The following is a 17,816-nucleotide window of genomic DNA, read 5'->3' on the forward strand; positions in this document are numbered from 1 at the left end:
ACTTTACTTGGTGTTAGGCACCGTCTGGGTAGGTACCACAAACTCGTCACATATTCAACCGCCAAAGAGCAATACTTATTATTGTTGTGTTTCAATTAGAATGGTGAGTGAGCCAGTGTAACTACAGGTACAAGGGACGCGACATCTTAGTGCCCAAGGTTGTTGACATTGACGACAATCAGAACACAATTCACAATTTATAACTAGTATCGCACGAGGTCGATTCTTGACAATATTTTTAGAACAAAATACGATTAATATCAAATCACTTTTGCAGATCTATGACTTCATAAGAAACACCGTTTACAATGTTCACGTATTAATATTTTATACTCCGAAGATAATTGACAATCTTTCTTACATACAATAAATAAAAGTTCATAACAATATTACGCTACTAAGTTCAAATGTTCACTAATTAACTGATAATGTTTTTGACTTCTCTTGTTATTCACCCAACCGATTAAGGTAAAATTTTGCAAGCAGATTTTGGGCAGGTTACAATAATTTTTCTATGCTAAAAAATATTTATTTTAGTACGTGTATTAAATTACAGTTTTTATAAATCCATTCTTAAAATCTTAATCATAATATATTGACAACATGGATATTAGTGTACAATTAGGAATGTAATTCTAATAGCGTACTCGCTTTTGTGTCGATATGTTTTTTTTCCAAAAAGAAAACACTGAATTATTTTCTTGAAACCTTACAGTCTGTTTTTTATTTTTATACAAAAAAATCTACAAAAAGTTCAAAAAAATCCGCAAAATGAAATCATCGAATTATTTAACAAGTGTGTACTGTTATATTTATAAAAATAAGTCGGAAACAATTTTCTTAATATTTTAGACAATAATTGTTTTTTTTATCTAAGTGATTTATTTGATTAAATCTTCACTTAGATCAAAAAGTAGCTTTTATTTTGACAATTTCTCTCCAATTTCATTGAAATATTCGTAATAAAGTTTATCTTAAAAAGTCATATTATAACCAAGTAATCAGTTGAGGTATAAAAAATTAAGCGTAATTAAAAAAAAAACGTAAAGCTTTCTATGAATTCGCAGAATATTAGATTAACCTATTACGCTTGAAAATTTAAATTTCTGAGAAATTATCTAATTAAAGTATTAATTGAACAATTTCTCGGAAGTTTAAAAAGGCAAAGGAAGAGTATTTATGAAAATACATCAATATTTGTTTTAAAATGATAATTTAAGAAAAAAACTGGTTTATTCAAAAGACTTTTCATAGATCTGTTCAAACAGGTGCCGTGTTTAGATTCGTTTGAGGTATTAAATATTCCGTCTGAATCAGTGTTTGCATTTAATTAAACAGCATATTTAGTCCTACCAATCTATTATATATAATAATAATAACTTTGTAGATATGTATATAATAGAATATGCTTTATTGTACAAAATAGTTACAGAAATATACAGTTATAAACACAAACAAAAAAACTATTTAGGTACAAAAGGCGTTCGTATCGCTAAAAGAGCGATCTCTTTCATACAACCTTTGGGTAAAGGATATGAGATAAAGCGGTAAGAAGGTGTGTACGTCACTAAACTCCTCTTTAACGGCTGGACCGATGTCGATGAAATGTTTTGTGTGTTTAGGTGGTTGGTTGAGATTGGTTAAGAAGCTATTTTAGACAAAAAAAATTTGACTTGACTGAGACTTGAATTGAGACTTGACTTAAAAAGTGAACGGCTATGGACCGTTAAGTCAAGATATGTTTAAATCAATATATAAATAATATACACTAAATTATGTTTAACCTATTTTTATATGTATACAATAAATAGTAGAAAACATTTTTACCTTGAATTTATGTATCATCCCGTATCTGTTCAACAGTTCATATCCTAAATATTTGACAGGTTGACCAGCGGACGCGTCGTGTAAAGCGAACACATCGAATGACCATTCGTCTAATGTCTGCAAAAAAATAGAAATTAGGTTAAAAAAGATACAGATCAAAAATACATAATTAAGAAGTAAAAAATACGCTAGCTTCACTGTTACTTCAAATTATTTTTATTTTTATTTTGTGGCTTTTAATAGTATAGTTAAGCGGACAAGCATATGGGCCACCTGATGGTAAGTGGTCACATACGTCCATAGATTTTACATCGCCAATGCGTCACCAAATTCGGGAACTAAGATGTTGTGACCTTTGTGCCTGTAATTAGGCACATTCATCCTTCAAACCGGAACACAACAGTACCAAGTATTGCTGTTTTGTGGTAGAATATCTGATGGGTGGGTAGTAAATACTCAGATGAGCTTGCATAAAGCCCTACTACCAATAAATGATGTGTTATTTTTATCTTTTGAAAATTTAATATATTTATTAATATATTTTATTGCTTAATACTTAAAACAGCGTGTCTTTTTTATTTGGAAATATAAATATTTTGTTACGATAAAAATGACAAAGGTTTCAAATTGATATAAACACAACTAAATTGTCGTTCTTTGAAACTTTACTTTCAGAATACATATTGAATGTAATTTATGTTCATGAGAGTATTTTCTGTTAAATATAAATTGATGCGATTTTGTTTTTACTAAAATGATAATATTTCAACTTTTTCACGGTCTTTTCTTGTCTTAACAAGAAAACATTCCAATACAAAAAATTAAATTAGAAATTTTGATTGATTATAAAAATCTCATTTGGGATTCGTTTTTCATTATACATTTTTTAGAATTATTACTTAACAGATTTATAATTAATTATAAAGAATCGTTATAAGTTGTATACAATTGTTCCAGTTTTATTGAGAATGAATGAATATTTAATTATAGAATTTTATATTATGTACTAGGAACTTCTTGGTTTGAAGTTTTTATATATAAATTAAGAAAATTATATGGTGATTTTGACAATAGCTGTAATAAGAAAAAGAATTGTTGGTTAGTGATTGCTGTTTTCAATAAGGAAAAATATAATTACTGTAAACTGTTCTTATGGATAGTCATTGATTAAGTTCCCGTTACCCTGAAGTGGCTACAATATAATGTTTGAATGCCCCATTCAGTTCATAAAATAACATTTAATTCGAAATAAGTTTAAATGAAAACATCAAGTTCGCTAACAAGATTATAATCATAGTAATTTCTTGTTCAATGTTACGGGATTTAAATGGACGAATGCGAAGTGAAACGCTTTGCTTATACTAATTGCTTTTAGTCCCAAGGCGATTCTATGTAACTACAATAACGTTATACTGGAAAGCGTTTTGTGCTAATATTAAACTTGTAATGGACGAACTATTTTATATCTTATAATAAAGAGAAAAACACATAGAATGTTTGTTTAGTTAACTGCTTTTTAAATTTAATGGTGACTCAAAGAAATTTAAGCTTTGTTGCAGATAAGGTAATTTTCAAAGAGCCATTTTTCTTTTTTATAAACATTTCTATAAATTTTAAACAATAATAGCATAATATTGCTATTTCTTTTTATGTATTTTAGTCGTAAAATTAGTTTTGATTAAAATTTTTGACGTAAACTCCTCCTGGAAGTAATCTGGACGCTGCAGTTAGAATTGGTGAATACACATGTGGCAAAATTTCAGTCAAATTAGACACATGCAGGTTTCCTCACGATGTTTTCCTTCACCGTCAAGCACGAGATGAGTTAAAAACACAAATTAAGCACATAAAAATGGTGCTTGCCCGGGTCTAGCACATGATCATCGATCAAGATTCACGCATTCTTTTTTTCACGGTTCTTGGGCCGTCTAGCAATGTAAAAGTCTCAGTTTCGATGTTGGCTATTATCGTCACTCCTAACATAAGCTGTACGCTTAATTAAAAGGGTAAATAGGAATACTCGTATTAGTAATTTCTCACAAACGGACAATACATTAAAAAAAAGGTTAAATCCTACCAGCAAAAATGGTTGCTGTTCTATATCTTTATTTCGAGAGTACTGTCGGGACTTACAATGAAGAATAATGTGAGGGTACGAAGTAAATCTTGTTAGTTTGTAACAACTTAATTGAATTCTTTGCTTGATTCGTATCTTCTAAATATTTGATAGCTTTATGAAGATTTATTACTTCTGTATGATTATATTCCGCTCTCTTTAAAAGTGAAGCAATGGAAATGTTACAAAAAAATTACGTAACTAGAATAAAATTCAACTGTCATAAACCGAAGACGCTGTTATACGATATTTACTTTTGTGATAATGATAACTATGGGACGCAAGCATCAATACAGGAGGACGTATAAGATCAACTTATGAAATTTTTCAATCGATTCACTTTTGAGTTTTATTCCTTAATAGGAAATTTTATTTCCTTAATAGGAAATTGTTTGAAATGACCAACGCCTTGCGGTTTATAAATAAATAGTTTATTGATATAAATTCTCAGCACTGCATATTGTAAAAAAAATTTGAATCATAAGAAATAATTAAACATGACAGAACTGTTTTTGTGCCAGACACATTACTCTTTAATAAGTTACAATACTGATTGTTAAAAATAATACCACGGGTTGGAATAAAACTAAAATTTCAGAAATATATTAAAACTAGAAGTATAAATAGTTCATATAGAAACCATATACCAATTATTCGTGTTGTTATTATATTATGTAATAAATTATTTTCTTTCAACAAACAGGATAAAAATTGAACTTCAATCGAATGAATAGTTTGTTGATAGTAACCTTTCATCTTATTCCATTCTAATTGGACTCGACCACTGTAAGTGTGCTCTCTATCTAGCATCCCTAATTGGACATGGCCGAAACGTGCCAAATTTCCCATCGTGCTCCTTTGTATGTTATCGACCGGCATATCCGTATTTGATTTGTTCAGAATTAACAACTGACGGACAGCTTATATACCCTATCCTCTAGTGGTGACGTTGATCAAAACTATTGGAACACACATCGAGGAATTGAATATACGGGGATTTGGATACAAGGGTAAATAAATAAATATAGTTTTTCTTATATTAAAAACGTTGTAGCATTGAACATTTCCCATAAAACTTTTTAGATTTTGGATATTTTAGACTAATTAAAAAATCGAAAAAGATATAGTTCTACACTTACTTTGAGCACTCTGACAACATCTTGAGGGAATTGCATGAGTGCTGTATTCGTAACCCTCCTGTAGATCCTGTCGACGAAAATACCAGCTCGAATCGCATGCGCCACTGATCTGAACTTTGGTTTCTCATCTGACTTTCGCTTCGCAGTCGCCAATTGTCTTGTGAACGTTGACGCGAGCCATTCCCGTACTTCAGGAGGCACAGCGTCCGGTTGAACTTCTGATAATTCGTCATCTTCATCTGCCAGTCTCCTGTGCATAATGGGATTGATTAGACTAAGTCTTTTTAAATATGTTTTACGAATGACTTAAGCAGTTGATGATTATCGTTAGAGCATCCTGACCAACATTTATTTATTATTTCGACGCACAATAAGCAGCGAAGCCTATTACCGACAAGAGCGACATTAATTATTAATTTATTGAATTTCCAATGTATATTTTGTTATCGTAATTGTACTTTTAGCTTTGAGTCATATGTAATTCGTTTGTTAAAACAGTATAATTATCTTTGAAATGTTTTAAGTGTCGCCTCGTCTCTTTTGAATAAATTATTCATTTATATATTGAAAATCCCGTTGAGTATTTTCCCGAGCTTAGAGAGGTATAGCGAAAACCTTCGTATAAATTTACATTATTTATTTCAGAAAAGCAATTACAAAATTGTTACATTCAGCTCGTTTTTGGGTTTGACGAGTTTTTTAAGGATATTTTTTTTCAAAAATTATACTAATCTAATAGTACTTAAATATCTATTTATATCTATGTCTATCTATGTAAACTATGAGCTAAATTTCATTAGTGAATATGTATGTACAATATGAAATAATGTAATCTCTAAAGACCTGAAAAGAATATTGTTTGATAAAGAACTCTGATCTACTTGAAATAACACTTCACATTTGTCTTTATATTCACTATGTAGTTGAGACTTCGAAAACAATCTGTTGCACTTGATTTGGATCACACAAGTAGTTACAGTCTTCTAAGAAAGTTTTCGTTGATGTCAATACGTAACTTCCTTTATATTTCTTCCATCGAATTTCAAAATAATAATTTCGTATTAGTCGAGATCAAGGCGAAATAAGAGTAGCTTGAGAAATTTAACATCATGCATTGGAGTTTTTAAGGATTTATATGTGGTCATGCAACGTGCTCACAGTCTATAAATTACATTGCTTTCCATTGATGACGTATTGTATATAATTAAATCAAGATTAGCTAGATGAATGATAATATTAAAAGTTTACAATAAATATAAATAGAATAACAAAAAATAAACTGGTAAATGCGTTTATGCGATAGTTTTCTAAAGAAACAATTTCGTTACGAGTATTTTATTCCTTTATTACAAAATGGAATAATGCACTATGCAGATTGTAGCCAGCAAATGTACATGGATTTTACTTGATATTTGACATGGATTTCTGTTTGCATTCAAATACTCGAAGCATCGGTACAAGCGAAATGTTGCTCGAATTATTGTGCCAACATTCAAAGCTAGCGATGTATTAAACGTGTTTTGACTATAAATATTTTAGCAATAAACACGCCTCATTGAATACAACAAATAATAATATAGTAAACAGTATATGATTAACGTAACATGACCACGTTTCATCGAGAATTGCTGACTCCGCGTGTAGTCTGAAGTAATATATAAAGCAAACATAGAAATAAAGCTGTATCATAAGCCCATTTAAACATCAAATATGCGTAGTTAATAAATTGATTATTGATTAACTGCAATGGAAAGCAACGTCGATACAACACATAAACCACATAAAGCGGTCTCTGTTAGGGAAAATCTTGGGTAAGTACAAGGGCATTAGTATTACCACTTGAACAGGTTATTAATTGATAAAAATAATCTTGGTAATGTATTTTTAAATAAAATTAAATTCTAAGTACAGTAAGAATAGTAGTAGTAAGTACTAATGATGAAAAATAAAGTGACGATAATGATGAAATTTGATGAAAATTTTATTGTAAATGAAGCTAAATCTTCATATTAATAGGAAGTGTAATCAGCGGTGCACTTAAGGTGCATTAATAAATAATATGATGTTAAAAATGAAAGTAAAAATGTAGCGATTCAAGTGGTAATATTGTCAAAACTACGTGGTAACATCGACACACCTAAACACCAGGGTCGGCGCCGATTGCTGTCGCGCCACAGCCGGTCTAAAATAAAACACCACGTCATTGTCCACAGTCAGGGAATAGAGGAATTGGGTTCAACTAACATTTAGAGTATTAAGTCTGACACCGATATAATTAACGTTACTTTATTTAAATTAATAAACGCATTCATTTTAAGATAAAATGTTGGTGATGATTTATTAAATAAAATAACGTTTTTCAATAAAGAGAAAATTTGATTTTATAGGATAAACAAAATAAAAGGAACATTTATCAAATATATTTTGCAATTAACGTATAAATATAATAAATGATAATTAATTATTTACACAAATATTACATTTTAATAGTAGAACACACGATAAAAATATTTAAAGCAGATGTTTTTTATTTTTAAAAAGCAGTATTTTCTTTTCCTAAAATAATTGCAGAAAAAAATAAAAAATTGCATAAAAAGATGACAAATTTCACTTGTATATGATAAACCATGAAGTATCGAATAAAACGAACGTAAGCTTGTAAGGAATAACCATTCGTCATGCTTAACAAAACTTGATTGTGAAGTATTGGAAATGAAAATATTCACAATGGGTCCAGGACAGTACAGGGTACTAAGTTTCATTCTAATCTAAAGTAAGGTTAATTCACAATTCTACATAAGAATAAGTGAAGCAAAACCGAAATCAGTACATTCATGTTTGAATCTTTCTTATTCTTCAAATGACTTAATTTAGAACAAAAATGGCTACTATCCACCAATTTGGACATATTAAATATGACTTCCAAAATGGTGTATTACAGGTAGTCTAAACTAACAGGTGGACAGGAAACTGAAAGATTTCTTTACTGAAGCATCAACAGAACAGAAAGACCTAATCGCACAGAGTGGACAGAAGGGAGGCGCGACTACTTGGCCATTGCCGGCGATGGTGTAACGGTATTAACTTTGCTTCGTTCGGTTTCTCTACAGAACACCTCGCCCAGCATGGTGTGCGTAGGCGCCTCATGTGAAGTGTCGCCGGCTGCATGCGCGGCTGCTCTGGACCTCTCCTATCCCTGTATTACAAATCATCACTGGCGGCGGTGTGCGCCCGCTGCCCACAACCATTAGACTATATCACAGGATCAGTTGACTTTGAAGTACCCTAATCGCCGTTGACAAATAAAATCAAACGATGAAATGAAATAAATGTAAAAGATGGGAAGGAAACCTTACACTGGTATTCAATGACGGAACATTTCTATAGAATTTCTAAAGGTCTTTGATAAATTTACTGCGACTTAATATATAGATTTTTGACATTTCATTTACGAATTTATATTAATTAATTTGATATGAATTTGTATTATTCTTTCTATGTGAATTATAACGTATTTTTTTATAAAAATATGACAGATCACCTGATGGTAGTAGGGCTTTGTGCAGGTCTGTCTGGGTGGGTCCCACCCACTTTTTAGATAATCTGCCACTAAGCAGCAATAATTAGTATTGTTGCGTTACGGTTTGAAGGGTGAGTGAGCCAGTATAACTACCGGAACAAGGGACATAACATCTCATTTCCCATGGTTGGTGGCGCATTGGTGGTGTGAGAACAGTAAGATACGCAACCGAGGTTATCTTATAAATACTTATCTATTTATTTAAAATCAGACTTCATGGAATCGTCGTCATTATTATTTCTGTATAATTTTCACTCGAGCTCAGTACTAACGTCAATATTGTACGTAAGTCAACGTAACAAAACTTTACAGAGTAAAAGTTTGGCTTTTAAATTAAATATAACTTTTAACGCATGGACTGTTAAGTTAATATTTTATTTAAAATTTACTAGAATTGCTAATAGAATAATTTAATTTACTGAGATACGAATTGCGTCTGTGACTTCGAAATTTGGAGAAGATAAAGAAAAACCAATCTATCACAAATATTAACTCATAAAAGTATATAATTCGATATAAAAAACGAGAACGCGGGCGTTTATTTCAGTATTCGGAAAATATTTTGTAAATGTACTGCTTTGTTTATTTTCTAGAGCATATTCGTACTACTGTCTAATTTTCTTCGTATGAAAAGAGGTTCCAAACATCAACGACGGAAGGAGTGGGAAAAAATCATAGCAAAGTGTGGCAATAACATTGACAGGAAGTAGTTGTAGTTAAAGGGTTACCAGTTAGTAACATTTTCTTTACTTTTAGGAAATACATCAATTCTTAATATCAGTAATAGCCTGTTAATGTCCCACTGCTGGGCTAAGGCCTCTTCTCCCTTTTAAGAAGAAGGTTTGGAGCTTATTCCACCACGCTGCTCCAACGCGGGTTGGTAGAAAACACATGTGGCATAATTTCAATGAAATTAGACACATGCAGGTTTCCTCACGATGTTTTCCTTCACCTTCAAGCACGAGAAGAATTATAATCACAAATTAAGCACATGAAAATTCAGTGGTGCTTGCCCGGGCTTGAACCCACGATTGTCGGTTAAGATTCACGCGTTCTAACTACTAGGCCATCTCAACTTCATCTTCTTCTTAACATCAGGTTTTGGCTAATGGATAAAAATTAGGAATTGAAAACGAGGCTTTATATCTACCACACCAAATATCTTCAACTATTTATTGTTAAATGTTGTTTTAAAGTGTACATAATTTAGGGAATGGATCACATTAAGAAAATCGTAAAGTACATTTTAGGTTATTTTGTGTTCTAAATGATCATCTTCGCTGTAATCTCTCACTATACGACATACTGATGTAGTAAAATGCCAAAATTATCAAATAAATGAATGTCTTTCTTTGTTTTTCTATTAATTTCTGGTGTAAGAATTTTATTGGACTGACAACCGTAGAGCACACAATATATTGCCTACTGTTATACTATATTAGTTTCATATAATTTAGTCCATCAGTTATTGTATATTTAGGATTTCCAATTAGATATGGTATCACTAATCTGTTGCAGTGGCTATCAAAATATGACACTTGACAAGACGTCGATATTACTATTTTAGCCATGCGCCAAAATATCCTAGTTGGACTGTGCTGCTTTTTGTACAAATTCGAAGCACTGTCAATTTACATTTTCACGATAACAGACACGGTCTTTAATTATTGTTATGGCACTATTATCACTAAACTTTGCCACGTAAGCAATTGATATAGGAATTTGGCTCATCAAATGTCTCACTAAGATAATTTGCAAATAATTATCTGGACCTTCTATAATATTATACATGGAAGCGGCGGGAATGTATTTGCATGTGAATTCGATTTGCATATTTTGCAACTTGCAGTGAGTTGATTTGATTTGAAAACTAAATACTGTTTGTGGTGAAGGTGAAAATGCTTTCTTTATCTGTTATGATACAGATAAATTATCACATTTATTGATGATATATTATTATGTATATACTTTGTATAATTTCTTAATTTTCGGTAATGCTTTTGAACAAAAAAAGGTACTTCGATGTTTATTTTGATGTATGTATGTACTTTTGAAAAGTTCTTTGGTCAATACAACAATACTTTCCTTGGAAGATATAGTAATGACTTTTCCTTTTCCGTCTTCTTAAAAATACCTACATTTGTAGTTTAATTCCTAAAAATGTTACAGTTATTCGATATTTGTAAGTAAGATAAAAATTAACGAAGCAAACGTTTAATTTATTGGTTATCAAAAATAACATATCAACTGATAATTTCTAAACTTAATTATCAGAACTTACATAGAATAAGCAATAAATTCTTATATTGTTGTATAAATTTTATCTTATAAATTATATATTTATTGATCAAATAAAAATCAAAAATATAACGATTAAAAAAACATTGTTATAATATTTATTATTTACAAAATTGGATTAAAATCTGTGGCGCGGCTTAAACACCTACATACCTTCACGTTATAATTTTCCGAGAGGTTACTTTATCAAAATGTTCGCATTTCAGTATAATTAAATACTATCTCTCCAGCTTCAAGCTCACTGAACATCAGCGCGCTTCAACAATAAGTATTGATTTTAGAAATCCTACAGTTAAGGTAAATATTGAAATTCATCGGTGTAAGATTAAACATTGTTCAATCGGCTGTTTTGATTTTGTGTATTCAGTTCTTAAGAATATTTATTTTAAATGTTTTAATTTATCATTTATGGATTCTAGTAAATTACCTAAGATATAGTATAATATTTTTAATACAATATAACTTCCGTAAAAGGTTTGTTTTTATATATTGCCGGAAAACTGCTAGTAGGTCTATTTGTAGACTGTCATCCTACCAGCAATATATGACAATATTTTATTGCGATGACTGGATTCTGATGGAATCGCTGACTGGAATTAGGGAAAGGGGGGGGGGGGGGGTAGAATTCGGACGCGGAAAGTTTCATTCTAAGTAACGATGCTACGCTCACATTGGTAATCATTATATTAAAAGTGTCTGACAAAACTTAAAACTAAAAATGGTGGGGTCGTTACCTCTAGGCCAGAGATTGCAGGAGAAGTAGAGAGGTTTTAGGAGCAGTTGTTCTCTTCAAGATCGGATAAACCTGTGGGAATATTGATAACCAGCGCGCCCTTCTTACGCGCCGTTACTTCGAGGAGCTCCCGGTCGTTGACCAAGGCGAGATAAGGGCGGCTCTAGAACAGTTTAAAAACAACAAAGCTCCGGGTGATGTCGGAATCACAACAGAGTTGCTTATGGCATTTGACGAGTTCCAGCCCCCAGAGCAAGCTGGTTTTCGATCAGGCTACAGCACCATGGAACACATCCATACTGTTCGACAGATTGTGCAGAAGACCGAAGAGTACAATCAGCCGCTGTGTATGGCTTTTGTGGATTACGAGAAAGCCTTTTACTCCATCGAAACCTGGGCAGTGCTTAACTCATTGCAGAGATGTCATATTGATTGGAGATATATCGAGATACTGAGATGTCTGTACAACGCCGCTACAATGACTGTCCACATCCAGGACTGTAAGACGAAGGCGATCCAACTGCGCAGAGGGAAGAGAGACGGGGGGTGTAATATCCCCGAAACTGTTCATCAACGCGTTGGAAGATGTTTTTAAGACGCTGGATTGGAGTGGTTATAGAGTCAATGTAAATGGCGAGTATATCTCATACTAGGACTCTAGGACAGGCTATAGAAGTCGGTAGGAACAACTTCGAGGAGGAATCAGATCGAAGAATTCACTTAGGATAGGCAGAATTTGGCAACCTTCGTCAAGTCCTCACGTCGTCTATACTTTTTTTTTTTTTTTTTTTTATATGCCCGGGATGGCAAATGACTCTACTCCACCTACCACCTACCAACACGACGACGGCCAGTACAGTCGGGAAGAATGTTCTGTACTAGCCTTGCCGGCCCGCAAGATGCCTCTTCACGCCTCGTTTGAAGGAACCCGGGTTGTAAGAGGAGGGGAACACGTGAGCTGGTAAGGAATTCCATTTTTTGGTAGTGCAAAATACCGCAATGTTTGAAGACAGTCTTCAACTAATGCGTCTTACCTGCCATGACATACGGAGCCAAAACGTGGACACTAACTGCGGGACTAGTCTATAAATTCAAAGTTGCTCAGCGTGCTATGGAGCGAGCTATGCTCAGAGTATCTTTGAAGGATAAAATCAGAAATGAGATTATCCGGAAAATAACCGGAGTCACCGACTTAGCTTGCAAAATTAGCATGCTGAAGTGGCAGTGGGCTGGTCACGTTTGTCGTAGGACCGATGGCCTTTGGAGCATACGAGTTCTAGAGTGGAGACCGCGGATCGGCAAACGCAGCGTAGGGCGCCTTTCAGCCAGGTGGTCCGATGACCTTAAGAAGGTGGCGGGTACCGACTGGATGCGATAGGCGGAGGACCGGGAGCTTTGGCGCACCTTGGGAGAGGCCTATGTTCAGCAGTGGACTACGATTGGCTGTTGATTGATTGATTTGATATTGAAAGGAAGAAATTAAATATAGAGAGACGGTAATGATATAAACGTATGTTATGGCTTGCAATAAAATATAAGGCAATTGCTATTCTTACTATTAGTGAGTAAATAAAAAAAAGTAAATCTAGAAATTATATAATTATATTAAAAGAATTTGTGTATTTTTAATCTGATTTAAGAAATTAATAAGTTAGTGTTAATTATTAACACAAGATACATCTTAGATACCATGTTTGGCACATTGCCGGTGGAAGGAATAACTTGCACTTAATTTCAGTGCCAAAATCCATGGACGATGTTGACCACATACTATCAAGTACTAGCTGATTATATTCTTAATTGAAATAATTGTTCGTGGAAATAAAAAAATTGCAGACCTGGTCGTTCGTCGCGTTGGAAGGGCCTTAAAGTACTTTACTGTTAATTAACCTGATTTGGCATTCGTCTTATTAAGGTCTCTGTTCTAATTATATTGCGTACAGCTGACGTGTTTTTTTTGCATATTTTTCTCATTTTACTTCTGTTATTTTTTTTCTAATAACTCATCATTCACTCTCGATCGGATTTTTCTCAGCCGGCTAAGTGGAAGGGTGAGTTGTAAATTTTAATTACAGGCTTAAGGGACGTTTCCATGGCATAAATATATACATATATCGTATGGGTATCTCATTGAAGATATAAGACATGGTTTCTTGTCGTAGTAACAGCCTCATTGGTCTAAAGGCTAACTTTGAAGCCAACACTGGCTTTAGGTTGGGATTCTAGTCCGCTCATTACGATGTTTTTTACCAAAAAGTTCTTAGTAGTGGGGTAGATTTAGAAAGTGACCGAGCCTGAACTCGCTCTAGTTCTGTCGTACCGCCTTGCCATATCTGCCTCTGCGTTAGGGGATATACTTTGCAATATAATATATTATATGCGGATGGCTCGTCTTCAGCAATTGACAGTACAATACCTGAATATCGGATAAACTGACCTGGACGTAACGGCACCTATTACAGTAAAAAAACAGATAATATTATTATAATCATGTCCCTTACGTTAAAATATATGAGACGAGAAATGTAGTTATGCAGTATAAATGGTATATGGAACAATCGTGCTCACCACAGGGGTCCAGATACGTCAGCCGCATTGTTATAACAAATTAACTTAGTTCCATTGAAGTACAATTCTTGTTCAATGTTAGTGGTTAATTGCATCTTTTGTATACGTACAAAAGATTTTCATTGTTCAAAATACGAGCTTTTCTTTAATATTTTTCCTTTCTTTTAGCGTATTTAGTGTTGAAAATTTGAATAGCTATTTTTACCAGCTATTAAATTAAATTTGAAAAATTATTAAAATATTGTATGTATTTTAAACAAACATATAAAGACTAAAAAAAGTATAGGTATATCGTCACAAAAACCACATATCAAAGACCATTGATCTCTCGAAATAATATAGAGTAAATATAAAATATCCGATCCGTTCTCGCGTGAATTTCATTATTCTAGAAAAATGTTTCGACATCGACACAACAGAAAGATAAAGAATATGAAATAATAAGCAATCGCTTTTACAAAGAGCTCGCGAGAAATAAATCGATGATCATGAAACACTAATGGTTCGTGAATGTTATCCCCACACTTTCGTTCGGCTTATCTGAAACACAGTAACTTTAAAATTTCACTCAATTAACACATAACTGCAACATATACGCAAATACCGTTCCTAATATAATGACCAATCTCTTTTGACCCCTCCGCAATATTATCTTGGTTTAGCGCAAAGGTTCACAAATTGAAATTGTAAAATAAAATTTTAATAGCTGATATACAAATAAAATTGATCGAATATTAAAAAAAAAACACATTAGACGTATATGTTGCAGCTTATTTCTACGCCTTACAAAGCATTCATATACTAAATTAAATCTGAAATAAAGTAATTATTGAATCTATTCACCTGAAATAATCCTGCTGGTGATAAAATATATAGTTTTATTAATGAAATGATTGTATTATCTTTTCAAATGTCAAACGCCTTATTAACATCTATTTGAGAGACTTTTAATACTAATAAAAGTCTTAGAATTACTTGTTTTACTCATAAAATTTATTAACACGATAAAAGTAAAGATTAATGTTGGTGACAGTAACGAAGTCGTCACATCCTTACAGCTAGTTGTACTAATATTGTTGGTATTTCTGAAATTTGATTTATATTCTCAAACTTTTCTCATCGATCAACTTCAAAACTTTGTAGAGCGTAGTTTTTTGATAAATTACTGTTTTTGTAAATTAATAAACTATATAATACATTTAAAATACATACTTGGTCTCATCAATGTAGACGGCTTCGAGAACTTTTGCGGCATATTGGAGATTTCTTTGAAGTGTCTCAGCTGGTATTTCACCTCTGTTTAATTGTCTAAGGAGGTAGCGTAATCTGTAAAAAAGGAAAAATACATCACAATGCATTAACAGCTATTAAATGTGAAAAAGAAAATAGCAAATAAATTCTACTCCAATAGAGAAAGCTATGAGCATATTCCACATCGCTGCTTTACTGCAGGTTGAGTGTATTTATGGCATTTTTCCAAACAAATGGAGGTTTCCTTACGCTTTTTTCCTTCACCACCAATAATGAATCGTGAACATAAAAACTCGATAGTATTTGCTTTTCGTGCGTATTTACTGAACCGTATCATCTCTTACTATAACTATGACAAATCTAAATCAGTTTGTTAGTTTACTTAAGCCTATAAGCGCTTGAGCTGATAACATGTAAACGGTAGATACTCTGTAAAGTAACAATGGTGTGTCTTGTGCCTGTAATTGCATTGTCTTGTTAATTAAACATTCAATGTGAAACGCAACAACAGTCATCTCACTGTTGGCAACGCATTAATAATATACAGGATATTCAATTGTCTTGACATTGCTAATTGGAAAACGACCACTTAGGATTTGCTCGGTTGCCTCTTTAGTCATCGACGTTATCTTATAACAATTTGAATGAGAATGGAACATGAATATGACAGATATAAAGTAGAATATAGAGGCCTTTTAAGTATTAGGTTACCAAAGCGGTTTTTTTACTTTGCTTATTTTTTTTGACATGAGAGACGGGATGTCCGAGTTTTGATTTCGACAGTTAAGCGAAAAGCATGTTCAGGTTTTCATGGATATAACTGATAAATAATTTCTTGCTTGCTTTTACGGCGACCTCGTGAATACTTCTATGTATTATAAATTGCTTATTTACGGTGATTGACTTAACTATGACATATGAAAGTAATTAAAGAAACTTATACAGATTTTGTAAAAATTGTAACAATGCTTTTGTAAGCGCTGGGCTGGTAAGAGCCTACGTTTGCAGATATGGGGTATTATGGGAAGGAATTATGAATATGTTTATTATGTATTATATATTTGTAGAGCTTGCGTTGAACCCATAATCTTTGATTAAAAGCTACATGGGTGGGTAAAAATACTACTGTGGGTACTACTTTCGATATGTGTACGAGTAATATATCACGAGCACAGTAGCCTTAAGTAAGAATAATGAGCAATTTAACTTATAATTCTGTTTTTAAAATTATTCAGTGCCCATCTTGAAATCATAATTATGTAAAAATTCGCAATGGTGCAGTGGTTGGAATACGTGAATCATAATCGAAGTTTACAGGTCCAAACCCAGGTAAGCACAATTTATATTTCTTGAGCTTGTGTTAATAATTCATATCATGCTCAGCGGTGAAGAAAAACAACGTGAAGAAAACTGCATGTGTCTAATTTCACTGAATTTCTGTCATGTGTATCCACAGACCCGCAGCGTGGTGGAATAAGCTCCAAGCCTTCTCAAAAGGAGATGAGGCCTTAGCCTAGCAGTGGGATATTTAAAAGCAATTACTTCACTTTACGTCATGAAATTAAACAGTCCTATTATAATAAACATTATATAATTGTAATGTAAGATATCAAATAAAAGAGACCTCCAATGGGCTTATCTTTGCACAATAAGAAAAATAAGGGTCTTACTTGAATTTAATATTACGTTAACCCTAAACCTTGTTTGCTTTTGTAACATTTGTATAAGGATGGTAATTATGAAAATTAAATAAAGTAGGTTTACTCTCGTATGTATATATGTTTATATGTATTCGTTCTGGTCTTTGAAGAGCACTTTATATACATTGCCTCTTAATTATCTTTTTTATTGCATTCAAAAAACATAAAAGAAGTAACTCGCTTTGTCTGTTTGTTACCTCATCTCGAATAAACCACTGAAACGAATGTAATGAAACTTTTTAATAGAAAACATAATTTTTAATTATTATTAAGCGGTCGTTGGCTTTATAAGTAATATTAACTATTCCTTGCATCGCCAATGCACCATGAATTGTCCCTTGTGCCTGTTACACTAGCTAACTCACCTATCAAACCAGAACTCTGTACTGTAGTGCTGCTTAGTGGTAGCATGAGTGATAAGTTAGCGCTTACCAAGACGAGCTTGCAGAAAGCCTTAAATAAATAATATTTAATCCTAATTTTACAGTTTATAGTTTGAGAAAGTGCTTACCCATAAGTTATAGCATTGATTATGAGGTAGAAAAATCTAATTTTGCCTAAAAGAAAGTCGTTTTATTTTACTTTTCCTTCAACAAAAGTTTTT

The 17,816-nt window shown here is 32.6% G+C and overlaps 1 protein-coding gene across 1 annotated transcript in view; it reads right to left on the reverse strand.

Annotated features, from left to right (window-relative positions):
• The window catches only part of LOC126781210 (dual specificity calcium/calmodulin-dependent 3',5'-cyclic nucleotide phosphodiesterase 1), a 193,869-nt gene that overhangs the window by 20,103 nt on the left and 155,950 nt on the right, over positions 1-17,816 (reverse strand). The window contains exons 4-7 of the mRNA XM_050506077.1: positions 15,474-15,587; positions 7,220-7,264; positions 5,083-5,332; positions 1,828-1,944 (exon numbers count right to left, since the gene is read on the reverse strand). Coding sequence (XP_050362034.1) covers positions 1,828-1,944; positions 5,083-5,332; positions 7,220-7,264; positions 15,474-15,587 — 526 coding nt within the window. The remainder of the gene's footprint in view (positions 1-1,827; positions 1,945-5,082; positions 5,333-7,219; positions 7,265-15,473; positions 15,588-17,816) is intronic.

This window comes from Nymphalis io, chromosome 3, assembly GCF_905147045.1.
Source record: "Nymphalis io chromosome 3, ilAglIoxx1.1, whole genome shotgun sequence".
Classification (NCBI taxonomy): Eukaryota; Metazoa; Arthropoda; class Insecta; order Lepidoptera; family Nymphalidae; genus Nymphalis; species Nymphalis io.